The sequence below is a fragment of the Natrix helvetica genome (genome assembly GCF_964273705.1).
Source record: "Natrix helvetica genome assembly, chromosome: 7".
In the NCBI taxonomy this organism is placed as follows: Eukaryota; Metazoa; Chordata; class Lepidosauria; order Squamata; family Natricidae; genus Natrix; species Natrix helvetica.
Genome location: NC_138558.1, coordinates 23150036 through 23161982, shown reverse-complemented (window position 1 = coordinate 23161982; position 11947 = coordinate 23150036). Strand labels below are relative to the sequence as shown.

General features: G+C 36.7%; 1 protein-coding gene across 4 annotated transcripts in view; it reads right to left on the bottom strand.

The window, feature by feature from the left end:
* Positions 1 to 754: 754 nt before the first annotated feature.
* Positions 755 to 11947, bottom strand: part of NPNT (nephronectin) — a 68489-nt gene continuing 57296 nt past the window's right edge. For all 4 annotated transcript variants that reach the window (XM_081959936.1, XM_081959937.1, XM_081959938.1 and 1 more), the window contains 4 exons: positions 9454 to 9549; positions 8531 to 8629; positions 5613 to 5869; positions 755 to 2439 (listed from right to left, as the gene is read on the bottom strand). In XM_081959936.1, the coding sequence (XP_081816062.1) occupies positions 2344 to 2439; positions 5613 to 5869; positions 8531 to 8629; positions 9454 to 9549 (548 nt within the window). In that variant the 3' untranslated portion in view covers positions 755 to 2343. The remainder of the gene's footprint in view (positions 2440 to 5612; positions 5870 to 8530; positions 8630 to 9453; positions 9550 to 11947) is intronic.

The following is an 11947-nucleotide window of genomic DNA, read 5'->3' as shown; positions in this document are numbered from 1 at the left end:
AACCACCCTCCGAACAACCCGGAAGTTTGCTCAGAGGGTGGTTTTAAGCGTTCCGAAGGCTTCAGGGAAGCCTCCGGACAGTCCCTGAAGCCTCTGGGGGGGGAGGCTCTTTTCGCCCTCCCCAGGCTCCTATAAAGCCTCTGGAGCCTGGGGAAGGTGAAAAATAGCTTTTAAAAAGGTGAACTCAGCTGACAGGGCAGCGCCTCGCGTGCCCTGACAAATGGCTCCGCATGCCACTTGTGGCACGCATGCCATAGGTTCGCCATCACTGGATTAAGTTGAGAAATTGAGCTAAATTATTTTGGACTTATAAAAAGTGATAGGTGGGCCACCTGTTTTGTTTCTATCAAGCCACACTGTGAACAGCTGAAGATCTACTCATTTTGAGGCAACAAAAAAGAGGATTTTTCATGGCAGTCCCCATCACCCGAATAGCTTCTTAGGGAGATTAACATGCCAGCAATGCAATTGTCATCTGGATGAAAGGGGAGACGTTTTAAATTTTTGCAAATAAGAATTAAAAGATCCAAATTCTAAGCCACCCCAAACTCTCTTTGGATTTTCTACCTCATTCTGCTGCATTTTTGTTGTGTTTTTTTTCTCTCTATGCTATACTGTGCAAGACGGAGTTTTGATCAATCTGAAACGGAACCATTGTGCAAACCTCCTGCTATGTCCAGGAAACAGTTTTTCTTCCTTATTATGTGGGTTAAATCATCTGCCCAGAAATAAAGACAACACCGCCTGAAAAGAGGAGAGTGTAGATATAATTTATGCAATAATGTACAGGTAGTCCTTGACTTACGATCATAATTGAGCCCAAAGTTTCTGTTGCTGGGTGAAACACTTGTTAAGTGAATTTTGCCCCATTTTACATCTTTTCTTGACACAATTGTTAAGTGAATCACGTCAGTTATTAAGTTAGTGGTTAAGTGAATCTGGCTTTCCCTTTGACTTTGCTTGAAAGAAGAAGGTGACACTGCAACCGTCATAAATATGAGTCAGTGACCAAGCATCCGAATTTTGATCAGGGATGCTGCAATGGTCGTGAGTATGAAAAATGGCCAAAGTCACGACTTTCAATGCTGTTGTAACTTTGAATGGTCATTAAATGTACTGTTGGTTGAGGACTACCTATATAATTCTGGTTAATACATGACCAGTCGTTCTGCGTTTCTTTGCTTATGAACCCCGAAACCTATGGTACAGAGATGACTTTCTGGAAACAAATACAGTGGGGGTAAGACATCCCTAACACCCCTCGGGATCCATGTGTGTGTGTTCCAGCATAACTCTGGAATGCCTGGGCTGCTGAAATGAAAAGGACTGAATTATATCTATAGTGTCAAGTCACAGTACTTTTGACAGTGATACGGTGCCTTTTGGATTCAAGTTCTGTTAAGATGTAGCCTGTTGTGCCTTAAAATGGCTTCTACTGTACAGCACAGTGGAGTTTCCATGGTAACGGCTTCACAGTACTCCACAAGGAGGCTCGCTCTAATACAAGAGTGGGATATATACATACCCGGGCTACACTGGGTTATCAGCTAGTGTATTAAAAAAATAAAAATCCATCAATGCCAAGTTGTGCTGCTGTTGGATTGTTGAAGTCTAATTCTCCTGAATCTGGTAATACTTACATTATACTCATTTTTGCAATTGTGTAAAATATTCTACAGATGTGGTTTAGAAAGGCAAGGAACATTGCCGGGTCTTAGATATTTTAAAAAGAACTTAGTATTGAACTACCGACTTCTTTTGCTAATTTAACTATAACGTGTGCAAATGTTATTTCCTCTTACACCTAGAGTTTGCAAATATACAACATATATAAATACATTAACAATAATAATACATATTTATACAGAACACAGCACTATCTATATTAAGAGTTGCAGTGCTACTCTTTAACTGCCTTTTGCAATAAGATAACGGGATAAATGTTATTTATATACACAGAGACACACAAAACACTCTACTTTAAAAATGGATGCAGTACAATAATAATGGGTGTATCTTCAGCTTGTGACACAAAAGGAGCCATAATCAGCCAATGGAAAACACAAGAAGACATGGATTCAGATGTTGACTCTTTTTAAGGACATTTAGGCAGTCTTTTCTTCATAAAGGACATGTGTATATCCTCCTAAAGCACAGACAATGTTAACCAATGTTAATGGCTTCTTCTGTTTAAGCTTTCCTTGCTATTACAGGAAATTTGAATTATTTATATGGAGATCCACTGTGATTTTACAAAGACAAAGGAGAAGTTATTGATCATCCATGTGTCTCAAATAATATCTATGGACAACAAAAGTCTGTTCTCGTTACCCATCTGTATCACTAATGGTCCTGAGAACATCGGCCTTTCCTCAAACTTATATCATCCAAACCAATTTCCCCAGTTCTTCCTTTTCCTTTTTCTCCTTTAAAAATAACCTGAGAGAGGAAAAATAGAAAAAAAAAGACATATGAGATTGATTGGGTTCATATATCACTAACCTGTTGCTTACTTAATAAGTAACAATGGCTTTAGCTATACATAACACCAAGCTATGAACCATGATTTATGAAACACAACAATTATGCTCACACATTATACTAAGTAACACTGCATTTTAGATAAGTGTAATGTGTGAACATGGCAATTTTCAGTTTATATACTGCTGTACCTTTTGTTTATTATATGATCTAGGATGGTCAGAGAAATATGGAATATTTTTGAATAGGAATACCCTGTTTCCCTGAAAATAAGACCTCCCTGGATAATATGCCTAATTGGGCTTCTGAGAGCATGCGCTAAAATAAACCCTCCCCGAAAATAAGCCCTACCCAGAAATATTGCAAAACAGCAACAGCCATAAGGTGACCGCCTCCTGCACCTCAAAAATAATAACATCTCCCTGAAAATAAGGCCAAGTGCTTATTTCGGGGGTCAAAAGAAAATAAGACCCTGTCTTAGTTTTGGGGAAACATGGTACTATAAAAGAAGCCAAATACATTGGCATGCACTTATGATGTACATTTATTCAGGTTTAGCTCTAAGTTAATTACAGATTATGAATGGGTTTATAACAGTAAGGGACGTTTCAAAGCTATAAAAAGATTAAACTAGGAAAGGTGCCTGGACCAGACGAATGATCAGGTTCTTCTTATAAATGATTTGAGGATGAACTTTTACAACCTTTAAAAAGCATGATTAATCTTACAGGGAGGAAAGATACCAGAGAATTGGAAAGTGGCCAATAAAACATTAACATCATTCTAACATCGAAGAGGGACATATTTTGCCTTTAACACGAAACTATAGGTCGATATTGTTAGATCTTGGAACTGAGGAGACGGAGTCAGCTGGTTACTTCAACACGTTTATTTGGCTTAACAGAACTGACAGGAACGAGCACAGCAAAAGCCGTCTGACAGCTATTTATACATGTAGCTGTGAGACGGCGAACCAATAGAAACTGGGTATTTGTCCCGCCGGCCGGCAGGCGCGCCTGAATCAATCAGAGGCTTCTCTGAACGAACGCCCTCTGCTGGCCAGGCACGCCAGTGCACAATAGATATCATTATTGAATAATAAAAACTACAAGTTGTGTGCAATTGTTTTGGCTGATAGATTGAAAATAATTTTGCAATGATTTCTTCTTGGAGATCAACATGGGATTTTACTTGAAAGAGAGTTAAAGGACAACCTTAGAAAACAACCCACCAATCTTTCCATGTGATTGCGTGCAGTAATTTTGCTGTGGTATCATAGGTTCCCTTAATTAAGGTTCCCTTAATTTTTCCAAATGTTGGTCCATTGGTCCCAAAAGAAAGACCTTTGCTCCCAATTGTATATTCATCTTTAAAATCTTCTAAATCAGTCTATTTACTTGAATCCACAATATTGTAGGTTTTTTTTACATGTCCACCAAATACGATAAAATGTCTCTGCTGTTCATATTTCTAACATGTATTTGAAATGTTTTCACACATTCTAGACAATTTTTCTGTTTTCATATACCAGCAGTACATAATTTTGTAAAAATTATCTTTAAGATTATAATATAATGTAATTATATTTCAATCCTTTCAACCACTTATTTAACCCATTGTTCCATATATATATATATATATATATATATATATATATATATGTATGTATGTATGTATGTATGTATGTATGTATGTATGTATGTATGTATGTGTGTTACAACCCTTGGTATGCCTAAATATGGGAGGAAGGTCACTACTCACTACTTCCTCCCATATTTAGGCATACCAGAGGTTATAACACAAATACATACCTATTTCCCTGGCTCAACTGATAAGGAGGCGAGCCTGTGGCTTAGTGGCTAAGACTCCTGCCTAAGATATAATACAGCCCAGGTTCAAATCCCAGTAAGGGTATGGCTAGCTGATGAGAGCTAATTAGCTCGAAATAGATCTATACTAGTCTCCCTTTATTTATTTATCAGTACAAATACAACATTATATACATATATATATATATATATATATTACTCTCAAAAGTTTAATTCCCTCTGTACAGTAATTCTTTTCATCATTCTTTCACTTGCTTTGTTTCAAATTTCAATTGAAGTGTATACATTTTAAAATTCCAGGTTCATCTTTTGTACTATGTCTTACAATATTCAAAATAATGAACTCCTTTTTGTCTACTTTAACTATTTCTATCAACTGTAAATAAGAAAACCATTGGCAACTGTCCAGAGGTGGGTTGTTCCTGGTTCGGCCCGAATTAGCCAAACCAGTAGTAACAGCAGCAGGAAGCTCCGCCCACCCACCCGGACACTTCTGCACATGTCCACCGGAATCAGTAGTAAAAAAATTGGCAACCCACCACTGCAACTGTCTCTCTGTCATCTTGCTCTTTTGATTTTATTTTGTATTCTCCTTGACAAATTTCTAATATTTCAGTTAGCCATTTATATCTGTTTATTATTTCTTGTCTATCAAATGCTTCTTAGGCTGAGAGCCACTGAAGTGTTTTCAGGCACAACCTGAATTTTTATCTCTCCAATTTTCTCCATAGGGCACATCTAACATAATGATTTTTAAAATCCACATTATCCTTTCTTCTATCATACCACAAATAACCATGCCACCCAAATTTTGTGCACAAAGAAAAAGTGTTGTAGATTTTATAATCATGAAATCTTGCGATTGACGCGGGAAGCTGCAATTTAAGTAATCCTTTCAAATCTAATCAATACCGAAGAAAATGGTTATTGTGGAAAAATCAATATTTTGAGGAATATGCTTTATATGTTTCAAGCTCAATCCATAAAATAATTCAACAGGGAATTTAATCCGATACTGGGGAGAGCGGGGAAGATTTTTACTTATTAAAAAGCATAATAATTAAGATGTTAGATGATTTAATTTTCATCATGGTTCATAGAAAAAGGTGCAATGCAGATACTATTTTGATAATTAACATTAGGCAATCAAGACATTCCACTGAAGGAATTGTAACACATATACAGATTAATAGAAGGAAATGTAACTATTGAATATACTAAATATAAATAATATTGTGTGCTCTCTCTCTCTCTCTCTCTTTGTGTTAATTTTTTCCCCTTAGATCCCAGAATTGTACTCACGCTTTTGATGCCAGGTCCTTTCAACGTTATATGCGTCTGACTCCAACCGTGACCTCTGTTCCTTCCCCAAATTGCTGGCCCATGAATACCAGTCTTTCTTAGAAAGACTTGAAGCAAACCGGAGTGTAATCCAGACACTTTATGCCTAAAGGATAAACACAGATCTTCGGAGCGAGCTAAATGGCCAAGTGGGAGAACCAAGCGGGCAAATCGACCTGCCTTCCCTTTGGGTTGAGAAATAGATAAGTATTGTCCACCTGTTTAAAACAAAGTGGGAAGAGAAAACAAACTATTTCAACATGCCCTTGAAAAAAGGAACATGATAATAAGAAATTAAATTTGTGGCTGCCAGAAAAGGCTAATACTGACCACCCAGCTGTAACACTGTAAGTAATGTGAATGTAGCACTGAACTGATTGATTTATTTTAAATTATTTATACAGTTCCAGGATATGGTCTACCCTAAGGCTGGCTAGATAGATGATAGATAGATGATAGATGATAGATAGATAGATAGATAGATAGATAGATAGATAGATAGATAGATAGATAGATAGATATGGATGGATGGATGGATGGATGGATGGATGGATGGATGGATGGATGGATAGATAGATAGATAGATAGATAGATAGATAGATAGATAGATAGATAGATGACAGATAGATATAACATTTAGTTAAAATAATAGAAAAATTGACTCAGATCTGAGAAAGCATAAGTAGAATAACATGCTATGTATATGAGTGCTATCATCTACATTTTTCTATAATGTTGCAGAAGATATTTTATCCAATTCAGATAATTGGTAAATAATAAACACTTAAAAAAATTTCCAAGCTGTAATAACTAAATGTTGGGTCTTGAGAAACATTTTTTGCAAAAAAATAATAATCATCTTTTCTCATCAAAATTCTTTACTTATATCTGATCCTATGATTTCCCATTGATGGAACGATACTTTGGGGGTCATATTTCCCAAACAAAACTAGGGCTGCAACTAAAGAAATGATACCAAAGTATTAATAATCTGGATTCATTCAATGAACTTCCATTGTTTACTTTAGAATTTTCATACACCATTTATTTTAAGAGGGAAGATAAGATCTTTGCATTTGAAACTGTAATCTTAAAATATTTATTGCTGGAACAATTCACCTTTTTTGTATAGATACAAACCTGCACGTATCTTTGGGATGCAAGCAGGTTTGTATCCATAGATTTCGGATAACTTTAAATGTGTCTATTTATGAAAACTTCGTCTCACTTCCTGTAAGCATAGTATCTAAAGCCATAATTCTAGAAAGATACCTAATATTTGCCATTAATTACTCATCCATGCACTTCTTCATGCCACGATAAATAATATGTTGTGCAAAACCTATCAACTGTTAGAGGAGAACTGGAAGACTGGAATGAGTCAAAAAGGTAGTAATTTATTTCACTGATGTCTTTTGAGAATTCAAAAGTCTATTAAAGTTGCCATGCCACATAAACATGCCATCAATATAATAAATGCAAATATATTTTGAATTTATTTTTAATATTTCAAGTTTCAAAAGTTCTTTAAAGAGTGTATACTTTTATAAAAATGTGATACCAACAAAACAAAGGGATGGTATTAAAAGGCATAACATCTTACTAGCCTTCCATATATACTGTACATACTGTACTTATAGTGTGGCTATATTATTTAGTTGTGATGCCCAAAGAGATTCTTTTCTGAGCCTATTCAGTGACTTGAGATGTCTCAATGCAACTAATATAAATCTGTATTCAGAATCACAAAGTATTAGTAAGTAGTTTTCCCAAGCTTCAGTTTCATAATAGGCCATACATACAGTATTTAGATTTAGATATACAGCTCTCATCAAACATTGTCAATTACAAAGAAAAAAAATGTTAATATGATTTAGGATCAAAAATATGAATGAATATGCAAGAAAATTGCCTTAAGAGGTATTACCATGTCATTCACACACTGCTTTTCAATTTTTTCCATTCAGGGATAGGCCAGAGAAAATGGCCCTTGAACATTTACATACACAGGGAAGCTAAAATAAAACTTTACATTCTAACAGAAACACTCCTCAACGCCAAATAAATCAATTGCCAGAAACTATATGCCAAGATTTTTTTTCTTATTTCTGATTCTTTGCCTATCATATCACGCTCTCTACATGGGGCTTCCCTTGAAATGCACCCGGAGGCTACAGTTGGTCCAGAACGCAGCCACGCGGGTAATTATGGGGAGTACTAGGTACTCCCATGTGACACCGTTCCTGCGCGAGCTGCACTGGCTTCCTGTGGTCTATCGGGTGCGTTTCAAGGTTTTGATAACAATCTTTAAAGCGCTCCATGGCTCAGGACCTAGTTACTTACGGGATCGTATTCTGCCCCATACATCCCTGCGACCAATCCGCTCGCACAGAGAGGGCCTCCTCCAGGTGCCGTCCACTAGACAGTGTCGGGGGGCGGCGCCTAGGAGTAGAGCCTTCTCTGTGGCGGGCCCAGCCCTGTGGAATGACCTCCCTCCAGATATTAGGAATACCTCTGACCTCCGCTCCTTTCGTATTAAGCTTAAGACCCACCTATTCCAAGTAGCTGGCCTGGCTCAACTTTGATCTAACCATATCGCTCCTGACGGGTTTTTAATTGGGTATTTTAATTATATTTAATTATTTAGGGGTTTTTTAATCACTGTATTCTAATTGTTTTTTATTCATCAGCCGACCTCCTCCTTGTGTATGTCTCGGTATATGTCTCTGTTATATGTTTGTTTTGTCCACATATTTATTTCATATGTTTCATTGTACGCCGCCCCGAGTCCTTCGGGAGAGGGTGCGGCTAAGAAATAAATATTTATTTATTATTTATTTATATAGCACTATCTTAAATGGAAGGAAATCAAGCAATACCTGAGGAGTCTTTAACAGGTTCCCAGTGTAAATCAGCGTTTCTTTCCTTGATCCATCGACACAAACCACCATCAAAGTTGCAACTATGAATCAGAAGACCTACAGAGATCAAGAAAAAGGCATTCAGACTTTAGGCAGGTTAACTCATTCCTCTGTAAACATGCTGGGACTTTCATTCCAATACTTTGAAGGTACTAGACTGGTAGAGGCTAAGCTAAGTGTGAGGTTATTATGTTTAGTCACTGTTCACACAAATAATGTAAAGAATATATCGATCACATTTGCAAAAAGGAGAAGCTTTTATTAATCCATTAGTTGATGAAGACAAAGGGATTCTAAGCCATTTTCTTGCTGTGATCTTCTCTTCGTTTCTACTTTTAGAAAAGCATGGGTTACCCAATTTTGTGCACAAAGAGGAAGTGTTCTGGATTTTAAAATCACGAATTCTTGCAATTGAAGTGGGGAACTGCAATTTAAGTAGTGCTTTCAAATCTAATCAATACCTGAAGAAAAATGGTTATTGTGGAAAGATCAATATTTTGAGGAATTTCTGGAAGAACATATGCTTTATATTTACTAAATAGTGTATCTACTTATAATAGATCGAAGACATGAATCATTAAAAATACCTGAATAAAATATCAGTAATTAGCCTTTCTTATACTATATACTATATATTTACTTGATATATACTTTATATTTACGTTTACTACTTTCTTCAGAATTCAAGGAATGGCTTTCAGTAAGTAGAGTTCTCATTTTATACTGCAAGTACAACTGGTTTGTACCCATAAGTCTTAAAGTACACATATGCTCAGTGGAACACATATTCTTAGGAATGTGGTACATAGCAAACAGTAATGCTTCTGTCTTAACAGTGCTTTCTAGAATGCTAGCTAGATCCAAAGTGACAAAATGGTTACCTGGATCATCATTTGGTTCATCTTCATTGGCACTTATCCCTTGTTCAATTTCAAATGTTTCTAAGAGATGATTGCTCACTCCAGGCTGGCGGGGAACTGGAAGAGGAAACCATCAAGCCGTTAAAAAAGAAACAATAAAACAGAGAAGGAAGTCAACCGCAGATTATTACATAGATTACCTACCAGCCTCTTGTCAAGCTTCACTGCAAAAGCCATTTGGGTGAGCTTGTAAGAAACACAAGGATTTCAGCTACGTAATAATTATAGAGCCACAACCAACTGCTCTGACTCACGAAGAAGACGATAGAGCACGGGTGTCAAACTCCCGGCGTCAGGTTGCCATCACATGACATATCGCGATGTTTTTCCCCTTCGCTGAGCTGGGGTGGGTGTACCCTGAGTGTGACACCTCTAGCCCGTGGGCCGTCAGTTTGACACCCCTGCTACAGAGAGAGAACCATATTCAGGCCCTTTTGCATGTCCTTTCTAACAGCTTTTAAACAAGCTAGTTTGCTTCAATCTTTGTGTCTGCTTCCATTGTCAAACTGCTCTGTTTTCATTTTTTTCCTAACATCCAACCACATTACAGATAATCAGCCATCTTGCTAGAAATATTCTTATACAAGTGTGATGTGTCTTCTGATCCGTTTGATGTTTCAACAAATAAGGTGACCTTTCCTCACTCTGAAAGAGAAGCGGTGATATGAACTCCCAATTTAAACAACACAATAGTGATGTTTTAATGAAATACCAAATATTGAGATAGACGTTGCTTACGAATTTTGAGCTTGTCAACACAAAGGAAGAAATTCTTGTACTTATGCCATTTTAATTTTCTGAAAAAAACATGAATACTATGATTACAGTATAGCAATGATATTGAATTTGTTTTTGGTGGCACATAGCATTATTTATTTCTTAGATGTATGTGCTGACAGCACAACCTGCAAGGTAGTTTGCAATAAATATAATTGATACTAAAACCAGAAGTAAATAACAAAATCAACTTCTGATATTTAAAATGATGGAAGGTGGTTTGCAATAAATATAATTGATACTAAAACCAGAAGTAAATAACAAAATCAACTTCTGATATTTAAAATGATGGAAGACATGAATCATTTAAATAAAACCATGAATAAAATATTAGAATTTAGCCTGTCTTAAAAGCATTGTAGAAAAATATGTTTTTAAAGATCCTTTTTATTGGGGAGAAAAAATCTGGGACATCTGCTGTTCTTGCTACTAAAAAGAAAAAGTTGAATGATGCCAAGGCCCAGATAATTCATGGAAACGCTTCTTTTATTAAGATAGTTTTGGTTTTTAATTGCAACTATTCAGAGCAGGCCTGAACATCTAATACGTGGTAGGTGTTTTATTTGGTATCTGGGTATGAATTTTGATCTTTAGTATCCCCCACTAGGATGTAATGTGAAGCACAATAGTTTCATTTTATATTATTTTGTATAGCATGCATTTATGTGTTTAAATTAAGACATGAAAGACAAAATGTACTGTCAGGCTTGGAAGCCATCTTTGTATTGGGCCTCAAGCCTGCCACATATTCAAACATATTCTACATATTCATATATGGTGGATGGCATGCACATCCTATGAACCATTTTAAACAGAAAACTTGTTCTAGCAAAAACTAGAGAATCAGTTGCCTGTGGGCCTTCTCCCTTCCAGGACAATCCCTGCTCTCTAATGCTCCAATCTTCCAATGTTCAGGAAAAGGAGAGGGACTGTTCCTACTGTACTCCATATGCTGGAATGATCAAACCCCAATCCTGCGATATTCCTCCGAATTTCTCTTTAGTTTCTCCAGTAACAATTAACAGATGGATTTTCTACAGGGAAAAGGAGAATGGGAGGCTGCTAGCTACAGTGACCACTGCTACTTTTCTCTTTTGCCAGTAATGTCTTGAACCTTCTCTAGAGCAAAACTCTATGGAGTTGGCAACCAGACATTTTGGAATTCAATTTATATCAGCTAGTACAGGTATGCTTGTTTTACAACCATTTGTTTAGATCCCTGGTAGCACAGTGGTTAGAATGTAGTACTGCAGGCTAACTCTGCCCACAGCCTGGAGTTTATCTTTCCATCCTTCCAGTAAAACGAGGACCTAGATTGTTGGGGACAATATGTTGACACTATAAATCACTCAAAGAGTGCTGTAAAGTACTATGGAGTGGTATATAAGTCTATTGGTTTAGCAACCATTCAAGCTTATGACACTATTGAAAAAAATAATTTACAACCGATCCTCACACTTAACGATTGTTGCAGTGTCCCTGTAATCATGTAAACCAAATTTGGGTGCTTGGCAATCAGCATGTATTTACAATGGTTTCAGCATTCTGGGTTCATGTGACTGCCATTTGAAACCTTCCCAATCAGTTCCTGACAAAGCTTTGCTTCTGATTCAAAGTTAAGTTAATGCTAGTGTGGGTGCTCCACCATTGGAAGTTTTTAAGAAGAGCTTGGATGACC